Raw genomic sequence first — 14,861 nt, forward strand, 5'->3', positions numbered from 1 at the left:
CTTGCTTTTTCCCCTATCGTGATGCATTTATGTCTGTGCAACAATATGTATGTTTGATTGCAGTCCAACGCACGTGTGATTGCGAAGGTGATCAAGTGACTCGCTACACGTGATTGCTTCACTATTTATGCCCACATTTTCCACGTCCGTCGCCAAGACCATGTTCAGTTGCAAACATTGTCGTGTATTCCGCATAACAATAAATACGTAAAACGCCTCACAATTCCAACCGCTGATATGTGTATCAAGAGTATAAATTTATTGAGCACAGTTGGTATTTTCAAATGTTATCCACCCATCCCATTGATAAATTACCATCGAGATGACCGAACATGTAATATTGCACATTGACCCTTTCACGAAATCATTTATTCCCCTGAGACGGTTTAGTCAATCTTTTCCAAACATACATTACAGAAATGACAGGGGAGTCATTTTAAGAAACATTATAATCAAACAGATATAGAGTTATCGTACTTGTTTAATGTAGTTCTGATGTTCATGCGCCAATGTGAAATTCTTTGATTTGGGCACGGATCGCTATTCGGTTTGTCCCGAATAACACGAGTTGGTCATGAATGTTTCGATTTTCGACAAGGGAACAATAAGTGAAGTACATTTTTGGGACCATGAAGATCCGGATCAGATGTATTCTTCCGCAACCTGTACTTGTTGTAAAAAGCGTCTGGCGGGATCGGATCAGGCTGGCTGACTTGGTTGACATATGACATAATTACGTTGATCGATGTTCATGCTGTTGACCACTGGATTGTCTGATCAAGACTAACTTTTGTATAGTATAGCTGGCATATTGTTGATTGCGGTGGTAAACAACTTTTCGACCAAATTATGTATCACGATTTCCTGTTGCTGGAAGAGCGTTGTACAATCTTACTCACCTCGTGAAGATTTGACTCCAGAGCGATATACAAAAAAGTGACGACAGATACTTGATAGTTTTCTTATAAACATGATTACAATGTTATTCCTATAAAACTGTGAGGCTACAGCACACCGGCAGCTGTTACATGTCCTTTATACCGTCCACGACTTGCCGGTACTATGAGAAGCATTTCAACGTTGATAAGACAGGAATCCTAACCCAACAGCTGTTCACATGAAGTAATTATAACGGATTCTGCAATGAACGCGGCAAAGGAAATCGCTCTCCTCCTCATTTGTGAGTTGATCTATTTTTCAATAAATACCCGTTGACACATCTACGGTCAAATGTCACTGCATATCCAGGATACCTGACAAACAATAATTCTTGTTAAGGCACCAGGCATAGATCTTGAATAACAGATGGCCCAGTGTCACTTAATGCTTGCACTGTTGATTCTGGACCTGGGCCTAGATTTTCTAAGCTCTCTTAGCGCTAAGATAGTCGTAAGTTAATGTTAATGAATGACATTGGGCACTGTTGGTTTGAGTGTTACATGTTTTGTATTTAATTTCTCCGTCCTATGTACTGGCATCCTTGTTTAAATATCCTTGCTCTTCTTTGTTTTCCTTGATGGTCTTCGCCTTCCTCTTCGTCTTATTTTCGTTTTCTTTTCTTTTTTCGTCTTTTCAAAAATTGTATAGATCCTTCCTCGTGCTGTTGATCACTGGAGTGTCTGGTTCAGATTCGATTACTTGCAGACAGCCGCTGAATATTGGCTAGTGTGCCGTAAAACTGAACTCAATCACCTTTCTTCCTCTGATTGTTCTTTTCTCATCGTGGTTCACATCCTTCAGATTTTTGTTTCATTTTTTTTCTTCTTCTTCTTGCCGTTGTATTATTCTCATCACTCATTACTATTAGTCATTCATCCCATACGCAAGGATCGCTGTCGATATTGATCAATGAGACTGATGATTATTAACTGAATATCAATTATATCGATTCTCAATACTTATCAGAAAAATATCTCTTCAGCAAAAATGAAATAAAACCAACCAATCTGAATATATATATCACTAGTGAGTGTGACATATTTATGTTTGGATTACTAATAAAACATAACCCTAAATACTATTTAAAAGCAGACCATGAATAAAGCATTACTTAGTGCCTCATGTACTTCACTATGGCATAGTGTTCAGTGAACGTATGGAATCTTACTCTGGAGGTTCTGAAATTCATTTCATAGACCAAAATATAACTGGAAGCATTGCAATTTGAAGAAGTTTACAAAACTTATATACAAAACAAACGTATGATCTAAAACTAGACCTTACCAAATACACCATCATGGAATAATCATGTCTTGTTTTTTTTCATGTAATATATGTGTGTATGATTTCTTTCCATGCTGTTTATAATTCATCCACGCTTTTCCGTCAAAATCTCAATGTGTCACAACGATCTATAGACGATCACTTGCATTCAACATGTTTGAATATCTGGACGGATGTCTTAGTTAAACATGTCCAAAATTGTGACTATATTTACCAATAGGTCAATTAGCATTACACTCTATCAGATAAAAGTCTATTCTGAGCTACATATGGGCTGGTTCGTTATCTAAAAGTGTGGAGAAGCCATTTTGTATACCATGACATTGCGGACATACCATGGTTAGGAGTGGTTCTGTTCTGGATTACCTGTGTGGATCAGGGAAAGACACTCAACAAATTCAAAATGTCAACAATGAATGAATGAATGAATGAATGAATGAATGAAAGCTACATTTTTTCCTTAGTTATTATTTTTAGTCTCATCATCTACATCTGCTAATGTCATCTTCATTATTAAATTTCCCATATGTGCTGCATGTACTTGACTGCATCTGAATTGCATAAGCACGTCAACACATCACCACAAAGATGTTTTCTGTTAAGTTTGTTAAGCATACATGAATGGAGCAAAAACGTTTTTAAACATTTCTTGATGAAAAGTTTCTTTAATTTATTTTCAAAGTATTTATTGTTGATGTGGGGTTTGGCACATTTGACGTCTTCACTATGGTTTTAAATGTTTTCCTTATATTGTCAGTAAGAATGGTAACAGTGGTACTTATATTCATTTCAGATTTTGAAGTGGCTGGAGGTTGTCGCTATAGTAGTATGAGGGCTAAATGTCTTTGCAGATTGTTTATTGCTATACTTGACCTTTTAATCATACATTTCTTTTTTAACTTATTTCAGCTGTGACAACTTTACAGTATAGTAAGACATTAAATCGTAAGTAAACCCTGAACCTCCAACATCCAACATGTTTGTCGAATATACAGTTACTCTCTGTGTCCGAACTAGATAGATCACCGCAGTTATACAGGATACCACAATACAGGTTACCACCGTTATGCCTAATTTTGATGTGCCGAATTTGCGGTTGTCTCAAAGTAAAAGCTTGGTCCTTAAGCACTCTTTGTTTATTCAGTAATGCATAGGTTGTGTTGAAAGTTGGAAAACTCCAAGTAATATTCAACGTAACGGTGTTTGACCGTATATTACAGTGTCCAGTGTATCGGGTGGCAACTTATGTGGGTGAAAATACTGATCTGATGTAGGCGTGAGACGTCATCACGTTCATGCCTCAGAACATCTATACTGAGCAGCTAAGAAACGGAACATGAAACCTCATGAAAGTAAACGTCAATGTTTATGTCTTCAACTTGACAGAAAGAGGGTCAGTATAGTCTCCATACCTCCCGTAACATTTCGCACTGCGTGTAAAAGACAAAATATCGATGAAGGATTTATGAATAGGTCACTGAAAATCTGTAACACCTGGTGTTCACGGAAACGTTAGGCATGTCCTGCTCTATCGGTAGCCCCCCGATGGGGACTGTTGTGGGGCCACAAAGCAACATGTCGAGACTCAGATTTGAACCAGTGCTGAATTGTTTCACCTATGGCCACTATCGTTCTGAGTTTGGACTTTGATCAACTCAGTGTAACTGAGGTTAATGAATTGTGTTTCCTGGGGGTTTGTGGGGTAGCCCAGAGGGTAAAGCATAATACTGCTGAGTGCGACATGAAACAACAAACAAACTAACGCTGATGTTCGTATGTCTCACTTCAGATAGCCACCATCCTGGTCTGCTCTGTTCTCACTGTGACCGAGTCACAGACCCGCTCGACTGTAAATACACAACCTATTGTGATGAGAATCAGGTGAGTCCATTTTCTATATCCACAAATACGTCGACACCTTCAGGGGCGGTGAGGCAGTCGTTGAAGTGTTCGCTCGTCACGCCGAAGAGTCGGGTTCGATTCCCCATATGGGTACAAAGTGTGGAGCCCATTTCTGGTATCCCCCACCTTGATGTTGGAATAATGGTAAAAGCGGCATAAAACTAAAGTCACTCACTCTACACCCACAGTGATACCTCGTTAATCTGAACAATAATATTCCAAGTAATATAATCCAGATTGAACCCGTGCAGATCGAGGTTAGAACTGATCTTCAGTAACTCATGCTTGTAGTAAGAGGCGACTAACGGAATCAGGTGGCCAGTCCCATTGACTTGGCCGACAGATGTCAACGCATCCGAGTTGTGTAGAATGGTGCTCGTGCCGTTTATCACTGGATTGTCTTGCCCAGACTCATTTATTTGCAAACCGCCGCCATATAGCTAGAATATTACTTGAGTATGTTAAGCGAAAATCAGTCAATTATAGTTCGCAGTTGCAATTCAAGTTAATCTGACCCAGGGGCAGCTTTGATAAGTAGAGGAACTATACTTTCAATGTACGGTTGTCGAAATGGGGAGAGTTATGGCATTGAATCAATGTTGATACAACAATAATGAATGTTTTGAGAATCCATCACCACATGGATTTCACTCAAAGCAAAGCTTTGACCTATACCGACAGCCAGCCTTAAAGTCTGTATAATCAACACCTATGCCACAGTTTATGAAGAGTAAACTGGGTCTATGCAGAACGGTATAAAAATATACTTACAGAAGTTAGAAATCCTGCCCATGTTTAATGTGAGAAGCACATTTCCATGCTAATTATGTAAATGAAGTTTCAATTACATTATACATTTTGGCGAAAACCACGTCGGCATATTCTTTGCTATCATGCAGGGTCGTGATCCCACAAAGCGTTCGTAACGTTACAACGTGTCGTAACTCTATAGTTTATCATGTGGGTAACGGATGTCGTGAAACAGGGACCTGATCCACATAGAGCTCGTAACGTTACAACGTGTCGTATCTCTATAGTTTATCATATGGGTAACGGATGTCGTGAAACAGGGACCTGATCCACATAGAGCTCGTAACGTTGCGACGTGTCGTAACTCTATAGTTTATCATATGGGTAACGAGTGTCATGAAACAGGGGCCTGATCCACATAGAGCTCGTAACGTTACGACGTGTCGTAACTCTATAGTTTATCATATGGGTAACGAATGTCGTGAAACAGGGACCTGATCCACATAGAGCTCGTAACATTACGACGTGTCGTAACTCTATAGTTTATCATATGGGTAACGAGTGTCATGAAACAGGGACCTGATCCACATAGAGCTCGTAACGTTACGACATGTCATAACTCTATAGTTTATCATGTGGGTAACGAATGCCGTATCGGTACGAACGCTTCGTGGATCGAAACCCAGTACTGTTACATGTCAGGATACCACATCGTTTACTTTTGATAATTTCGACTGAAATTGACTCATATCTCTCGTCAACAGAGTATTACAGTTAATTCTCTCCATTATATTTGTCCTTGATTCTGTTTCAGGCATGCCATGTTGCTCAGTTTGTATCATCGCAAGGGCATCTGTTTTATAGACTGGGTTGCAAGGACAAACACGTATGTATGGAAGAACGCTCCAGAAATATTTCAAAAGAGATGATGATTTCAGAGATATGTGTACACCTCAGTAACATTTCAAAAGGTAATGGAAGTTCCCTGGAAGATATCTTGAAGTCTTGAAAAGTTAGATGCATCAGATTTCACAGCGATGTCCGACTGAGGCAATAAATATTCATTATAAGTTATTCGCCAAAGGCCGGGACGTCCGAATCTCCACAAGGGGAAAGTATTTTTAGACGATGTTTTTGATCACCCACCGAGATACTGCCACGTGGAATAATTATTGACATGAGACGTCAGGTGATATTTTCGTGTTCTTTTATTTCTTCAGGAATGCCATGCTCTCCATGTTGGTCGTCGAGAAAATGGAGAGACTGTGTTTGTTGAGAAATGTTGCACAAAACACCCGGAGTGTAATCGAGATATATACAGTAGGTGCAACACATTACTAAAATATCTGCAGTTCCATACTCCGTTGATACTCGAGTTTCAATCCGTTGTTACCAGGATCTGCTTTTACTGGAATAGGATCCTTATTCATTCATGGCCATAATCCCTGTCTCTCTCTCTCTCTCTCTCTCTCTCTCTCTCTCTCTCTCTGTGTGTGTGTGTGTGTGTGTGTGTGTGTGTGTGTGTGTGTGTGTGTGTGTGTTTTCTGGCATCATCTTGAATAGAAGCTCATTCACTCATTCATCAGAAGCTATTTATTATTTTATCCTACAATGGACTCTTTATGAGGATATTCTATTCTGGAAAAGAGATCGCCGCCAAAAATTACAAGAAATTCTTCTTCTACAACGTATTTGCTTCGTCTAGATTGAGGATACGTAGCAGTTTAGAAAGTACGTCTTTGTAATACAACCACTAGTATGTTTGGTGTTGCTGTATATATATATATATATATATATATATATATATATATATATATATATATATATATACATATAGCATACAGTAACACCAAACATACTAGTAGTTGTATTACTACTATATTATATATACTTTCTAAAAATAGCGACAACAAAATAATTATTGCTTCTTAAAACACAGTTTTTGGGGTCCAAAATTATGAGTCAAATCATTAGAGTTGGCCTTTCGATGTTATCAAATTCAGTTTTGCTGCATGAATACATTTCATTTACGATTGTCAGCATTAATCTATTTAGAATGTCAGAGAAAGAATATTATATATAACATTACAATCGTAAATGAAATGTATTCATGTACGTGACCCCACGACGGCGTAATTCACTACGTTCTGTAAGCTGCATTCTGATATATTGTTTTGCTAATGTTGTGTGGGTAATTAATAATATACTAAACGAGGTCCCTTATAAAAACATATTTATGATATCCATGGTTTACTTTCTTTCGCTCGTTAGATACCAAATCATTTCCTCGTTTCTATTTATAAATATGTTATTGCACGGGGTATCGTCTTGCATTCGCTGTATAAATAACAGTCGTTATTCCACACTACTATCTGAAACTGAACTTATACAGAATTACTAACCATTTCCGGTTTAACATACCATAGAAAAAGCGAAAGAGATAACCTGTGGTTCTTGCTCGGCCATGGCCAGTCCCACCCACTGCGAGAAGGTTACCACGTGCCGTTCTAACGAAGTGAGTTGCTCTAATAATAATCCTTTGCTTGTCCTCTTATTCTTGAAAAAAAATCAATGGATAGTCCATTCATACTGCACCAAATCCACACCGACACCATGTTCATACCTCGGGCCGATCATTATTGGCCGGGATAACCCAGCTGTTTATAGTTTATAGTTATAGGTTATAGTCACATCGCATATCCCCATATACCCATTTTCTGTTGGGTGAACAGAGGCAATTTTGGATAAACTCTTGTGGTTTTGAAATATTCCGAACAGGATTCAAAATCGCGGCATGGGAACAAACTGTGGAGCATATTTAGTTTGCCATTCACCAAACCACAAAAATTACACTACAGAACAATTTGATTGCTTTTCAATGCGTTTGGAGACGAAAAGCCAGTCTAACCTTAAACAGTCTCGCCTTAAACTGCCTTACTGTCCTAGAGTGAGTAAGTTTAATTTTACTCCGCCTTTAGCAATAGTCCACCAATATCATGACGTGGGGCACCGGAAATGGACTTCACCCTTTGTGTCCATGATGCGGGAAATCGAACTCGAACTTTCGCTGTCACGAGCGAACCACTATCTACTCCACAACCCCCTAAAAGTTCAGGGTACCGTTCTCAAGCATTGGTCAGAGACATCTAACTAGTGCAGTAGCACGTAATAACAGTGAGACATTGAGTAGAATTACATTTGTAAAGACACGTGTATACTGAAAGGCAAACGAAAGGCAAGTTCCCAAAGTATAAAATATCATAAACGTAAGGGGTCATGTCTATATAGTTACCATTTATAAACTTCACACAAAGTCAGAGTTTAGGTTCTGTGGCTGTTATATTTTGCATATTTTTTGTATATTTTGCACATTCCGTCACAGACTGAATCGTCAATGAGTTCACCATTTTCGTGTCTGAATGTTTTCAGGTGTGTGTCCGAGGTGCCTACATATCTGATGAGGCCTATCTTCGATACAACCTGGACTGTATAAAGAAAGACGTAAGTAATGACGCGATTAAATTATATCGGAAACATACTCACTTCAAATGCGAATCTCATTACCTGGCGCTAATTTTCTCGAAACAATCTTCAGTCTGACTTTTGAATTAAGTTTGAGAAAACGCAGAAAAAAGGCTTTTCCCAGAATATACCGAAATGGATTTTTCACTCAAGCCTTGTAGACAATATATAAATTTGGTAGATAGATAACTTAAGTTGTTTGGGATTTCTCATTATGTTTTACAGATTAAAGACGCAAATGCAACAGAGAGGGTTCTGGTGGTCTTTAGGTTTATTTTTATTTATTTTTTTCTTATTTTAGAAATGCTGTTGAGTTGGAAATTTTCCTAATTCAAATCGCCAAACTCAGGTCGACAAGCTGGGAAAGTAATGTCGTCCTACACCACGTTTTAGACGTTCCAGTGATGAGAAGACATTCGCGACCGTTCTCTTACAATATAGAACGTCAATGAAAAAGAATGCTGAGTCTTGATGTTTCTGAAAAAAAAAAACTCCCTTTGATGTACCCCCTCGCAAAAATAGCGAAAAGTGACAACAAAATAATTACTGTTTCTTAAAATACATTTTTGTGGAGTCATCAAATCATTAGAGTTGGTCTTTTGATGTTATCAAATTTAGTTTTGCTGACGTTATTTGATTCTATTTGGACAGAACAATAAATATTTTGTATTGTAAAAGCGGAACTACTGCCTTGCAAGAAGTCTCTGAATAATCGAGTCTTGACCAGACGATCCAGTGATCAGGAGTATGAGCATCGATCTACGCAAATATGTGATACCATAACATGCCTCTCTCCCTCTCTCTCTTTCTCACACAAGCATACATGCACGCACACACACAGACAGACATGCGCGCGCGGTTTACACAACTTAGCGACCTCATTGGTGAGTGAGTGAGTTTAGTTGTACACATCACTCAGCAATATTCTAGCTATATGGCGGGGTGTATGTGCGCGACTGCGATGACGAGATTCAAGTCAGGGGTGCAATTATGTTCGAGAATGGATTGTTCGACCCTTCAAACATAAGGATTTATGCGTCTTGTGTGTTGTGTTCTGTTGTCTCTTTGGCTCTGCTCCAGTTTACCATATGCCAGCTCAATCTCTGCTGTCTCGGAGTAAAAACGTCCCCAAAGTCTCTAAATTACGGTCAGGTCGACATGGACGTGGAACCTTCTAATACTCTGCTGCTATGAACAACCTTCATGGGCATCTTCGATCCGCCTCTGTACTGATCTCTCCTGGCTCGGGAGCTAACCCATGACATGCCTCTACAAATTAGCTTTTCACCAGTGACTCCCAATAATCTCTCTTCTTTGACGCGCTTGTATATAGTGACTCCAGAACCCTTTTTGTGCAGTTTAGCATATCACTGACATGAATATATCTGCTATACAAATACATGTAGTCAGTTGTTATTATCATTATTATTTATTCCAGTATTGTGGCGGTCATGTGCTGCATAGGGCTCTCACTGACGATGAAGTTAAAGATCTGTGTTGTGACATTGACTATTGCAACATGGGCGAAAATATGAACAGTAAGATTGCTCTTTCCTATATGCGACAGAATTTTACGTTGATGAATCGTAGGGGCGGTGGGACAGCCTAGTTGCTAAACAGTTCTCTCGTCACACTGTAGACCCGGGTTCGATTCCCTAAATCGGTAAAACGTGTGAAAAACCATTTCCGGTGTCCCCAACCATGCTTGTGCTGGAATATTGCTATAAATGACATAAAACTCATTCATATATCTTCTCAAAGTTGCTGGTTATTTAATATACGACAACTTAATATATTCGTAAGTCTTCAAGCTTGGTTCTGTTTCGCTGGTTAGATGGTTGCTGTTTAACGCCACACCCAGTATTCCAGTTATATGGCTGCATGCATGCAATAAACAAAATCTAGTGATCAACAACATGATCATCAATCTAAGCAATTGGGCTACGGTAACCCAACTCAACGAGCCTGACCACCCAACAGTACGCCCACTATGGGTGACTGAAGATCAGTTCTAACCCGGATCTTCATGGGTTTCACCCAGTATGACTGAGATGCTGGCCGATTGGTTTGGGATTGGTGAAATGTTTCATTAACTTGCAATTTCCTTTTGGGTTTGAGAAATTAACCCAAAAGTTTTGAACTTAATTTGTTGGCAAAACACAATGATTGAAGAAAAGAATTCATTTTAACCGGAAATATACACTTATGAAAAAGGAAAATATGATTCACTTGACTCTTTTGTTTCAGGAACTACTACGGTTACTAGGAAACCTATTCATCTGTCCACAACCGGGTTACCTTCTACTCTTCCTAATTCAGCCAGTACTACCATAACGACAACATCTACCACACCTTCTACAACATCCACAACAGCTACCACCGCAACGACCCCTACAACGGCAACCGCCACGACGCCTTCAACGACAACCACTTCACCAACTTCAACAACCACTACCACAACGACACTTTCAACCACCACCATCACGACACCTTCAACAACAGCTACCACCACAACGACTCCTACAAAGACGTCAACAACCACCACGACGCCTTCAACGACAACCACGTCACCAACTTTAAAAACCACTACCACAACGACACCTTCAACACCTACAACCACTACCACGACGCTTTCAACAACAACAAGCACTACAACCACGCTGAGACCATCAACAACTACAACTACAACCACCACGACACCTTCAATGACAACTACGTCACCAACTTCAACAACCACTACCACAACGACACCTTCAACCACCACCATCACGACACCTTCAACAACAACGACAACCACGCCGACACCATCAACAACTATAACCACAACCACCACGACACCATCAACAACTACAACAACAACCACCACTACAGAAACAATGACACCATCTACAACAACTACTACTACAACTACTTCAACACCCACAACAATCAAAACAACCACAACAGCAGTACCCACAGGAGGTACGTAATACCCAGAAGATTATAATCTTATCATGGGAAAATCCTTAGGAATTAGATACGTGGAATTCTACCTGAAATGCTCCAAATGTATTTGACAGATATATCCTCATTGACTATATCTCTGTGCTCTATGTCGATAGCCAGAGCTACATGTAAGCTACATGTTACATGCAAATGAAATTAACCCATTTAAGTGAAAACATATCTATGTGTTCGTTTATTGTTTTGCGCCGCGGTATTCCAGGTATATGGCGACGGTCTGTAACAACTGAGTCATCATGTGTCAGCGAATTAGACAACCCGATACCGTTAAACATCTCATTCTATCCAAAGCTCTTACTGAAGTCCGGAACTTTAAGGTATCGAAAACACTTTGCCTCTGTAGAATGCGTCATTTCTGTTTTGCAGTGCTCTGCCAAGTCTGCTCGTCATTCGCGTGTTTTGTGTCCCACGATTACCGAAAGTGTGACTATCCAACGAAGTACTGCTACACGAATATCAAGGTGTCCAGCAGTGGTCAAGTGGCAATGACAAAGACGTAAGTGTCACCAGAACCTGCTGATACTTCTCCACTCTCTAGTGCGTCGACCTGTGAACATCCGGTTTAGAATTGTTCTTCAGTAGCCCATGCTTGTCGTAAAATTCGATTAGCGGCATCGGGTAGTCAAACTCGCTGACTTGGTTGGCACATGCCACCGTATCCAAACTGCGTAGACTCGAGTCTGGACCGGACAATCCATTGATCAAGAGCATGAGCATCGATCTAATCAATTGGGACAAGATGGCATTTGTCAACCAAGTCAGAGTCTGACTACACCCCCTCTTTCGACAAGCATTGTTACTGAAGACCATTTCTAATCTGGATCTTCACGGGTTTATCGATCAAATAGTGGACGAATGTAATGTAGTAAAGAAGTTGTGCATCCATGTATATAATCTGTTTGCAATGCGTTTTATAGATGTGCCTCGAAACAGACTTGTGAGAAGCTGTGGTGGGAGCAGACTTCAGACAGAGAGGAGTGTGTGAATCTCCACCAGCACCTTCAGGACCAGATAGACTTCAGCTGCGACTATTGCTGCACTACCGACAGATGCAACACTGATGATGTACCACCGACCAACACACTCTACAGAGGCTCGTAAATCGACATGTTGAGAAGATTGAACTTCATCCAGATCTGACAACGCTGCTTATGGAGCAGATGATATGTGTACTAACATTATGTTTAAATTGTATGACAATTGTGTTCATGGGCATATGGCAACTTGAAGACTCCTGAATCGAAGAAAACAGGAATAATGAACTGAAAAAGAAAGTTTTCAAAGGAGCAAGTGGTGAGCAACCGCTGAAAACCAGAAGATGAAAATCGTTCAAATTAATTTTCGCATCCCACAAGTGTGTATAGATATTTGTGAAAATTGGCGAGAATCTGTTGTTATTTCGATAACTGCGTAACGTCATCCCCTGAACAATTCACCTGATGCATTTCTGTTCCATTATAAAAGCGAGTGAGTAAGTTTTGGTGGTTTTACGCCGCTTTCAGCAATATTCTTCCTTGTCGGAAGAGGAGACTAACGGGATCGATGCTCATGGTTTTGACCATTGGAGTCTATGGTCCCGGCTAGATTATTTACATACCACCGTCATATAGCTGGTATTTACAGCTGGTTTTGGTGTAAAACAAAACTCACTCATTAATAAATCAGATTTTGCGATTAGTGAAAATGAATAAACAACCAATAGCAACATCATTGAATCAACATTCAGTTGTGGATAATTTGGATGACAAATCACAGTATATGAGAATGATTTCGATGGTGGTGCCATAATGTTGTCAGGTGTCATTAGAGGAAAACCAATAACTCAAGTTGTTAGTGTTCTTCATTTCGAATCAACACAAGGGTTTGGCTGCTGATCATATTTGAGCGTAATCTCTTTGTGGTCCACATTTCTGAAACAATGCTGAAACATATGGCCGTCAGTAATACTTTCTGGAACATAGTTTTGTCGAAGAAGATTTATGATGTTTCCACTGCCCGAGAGGTTCTTGTTCTTTTGCTGATCGTGGTTAGAACTGGTCACCAGCAACCCATGCTGTCCGTAAGAGGCGACAAACGGGATCGGGTTGTCAAGCTCGCTGTCTGTTGGTTGACAGGTCATTGTATTCCAACTGCGTAGATCGATCCTCACGCTGAGAGTCACTGGACTGTCTGGTCTGGTCATTTACAGACCACAGACTATTGCTGATCGCGGCCTTAAACAACTATCTATCAACCAGTGTTTTTTTCACCTACACCTCTCATTATATTTGGCAATCCAGTCAAATTTCCATTATGGTTAAGATTACTTTCAAATTTGATTTGTGTTTGGTTTTGATTTTTGCATTTAGATTCCAGATGATATTATGAATCCATAACAAATAAATGCTTACGAAATGATATCTCTCAAAATATCCAATAAATATGCTTACATTAAAAACAGCATTAAATATTGCATACAATTGAATTTAATAAATGCCTGCGTGTGATTTGGGATTTATTTGGTGTTCTTCAATCGAGTTCCAAAACAAAACGGAAATAATGCAAATAAGATTTTTTAGTATTGATAATCTAATATTGGTGAACAGTCCAAAAGTCTAAAAAAAATTGGTCAAACTGTCTCATCAACTACATATTTAGATCCGTGAGTGAAACAAAACTATACGGCAGCCTGAAGAACAAGACAGATAACTCAGATCAACTTTGGAACAGCAACTCCTGCGATTGCGCTGGCGACAAAACTAACCTTTGTTTTCTATGGTTCTCCCCTTTTGAGGTTCATCCTTTCCTGTCTCTTTCTTCGGCGATTTCAATGACAGTCATACGTCTACTGCTTGAGCTTGTTTGATCCGTGTTACTGTATTCAATTAAGTAAAGTCTTAAAAGCGTTTATGACCAATGCCATGTGTCATCCGATAGTCATACTGGTGTCATGCATACATAACATGTCCCATAACAGAACATGACCGAAGTCACAGATCCTGGAAACTACAAAGGAGCAGAAGCTCTCGAAAAATCAACTGTACTGCTTAATATAATTCTTTTAGCAAACACAGTCTATTTCGTTCAATTTATCACCACCCTAATGTCTTTAAGTAAGATTTAGAAACTGCACAATTGTTGAAATTCATCAACAGATCAAGTTAATTGCAATCTTGAATTTTCTTGGAAACGATGGCACTATTTCAACCAAGGACAATTAAGTTGAGTGGATATATTATTGCGCCGTATTTACCTACAATCCAGAAACGACAACCGCGAAAGACCAGAAATGGGCTTCACTCATTGTGGGGAATTGATCAGGACCAGGCTACCCTACATGGAGAGAAAGTCGTATAGAAGAAATAAAAGATAAATCCATGTGTAAAGCCATCTGTTGTAAGCCAGAATTACGTCACAACTCTTTCTGATAATACAATATATAGAAGGTGTATGTTTTAACACCATACATTTAGAATCAGTCA

General features: G+C 39.4%; 2 protein-coding genes across 2 annotated transcripts in view; one reads left to right on the top strand and one right to left on the bottom strand.

The window, feature by feature from the left end:
* LOC137273594 (tubulin beta chain-like) overlaps positions 1-14,861 on the bottom strand; it is a 142,928-nt gene that overhangs the window by 97,955 nt on the left and 30,112 nt on the right. The gene's annotated exons all lie outside the window — the stretch shown is intronic.
* On the top strand, positions 985-12,777 carry LOC137272474 (hepatitis A virus cellular receptor 1-like). The gene is made up of 11 exons (XM_067804856.1): positions 985-1,180; positions 3,133-3,168; positions 4,013-4,104; positions 5,690-5,761; positions 6,096-6,195; positions 7,302-7,390; positions 8,305-8,376; positions 9,836-9,935; positions 10,645-11,358; positions 11,767-11,896; positions 12,318-12,777. The coding sequence occupies exons 1-11, from the start codon at positions 1,144-1,146 to the stop codon at positions 12,499-12,501; spliced, it is 1,626 nt and encodes a 541-aa protein (XP_067660957.1). The 5' UTR covers positions 985-1,143; the 3' UTR covers positions 12,502-12,777.

The sequence above is a fragment of the Haliotis asinina genome, chromosome 2, assembly GCF_037392515.1.
Source record: "Haliotis asinina isolate JCU_RB_2024 chromosome 2, JCU_Hal_asi_v2, whole genome shotgun sequence".
Taxonomy (NCBI): domain Eukaryota; kingdom Metazoa; phylum Mollusca; class Gastropoda; order Lepetellida; family Haliotidae; genus Haliotis; species Haliotis asinina.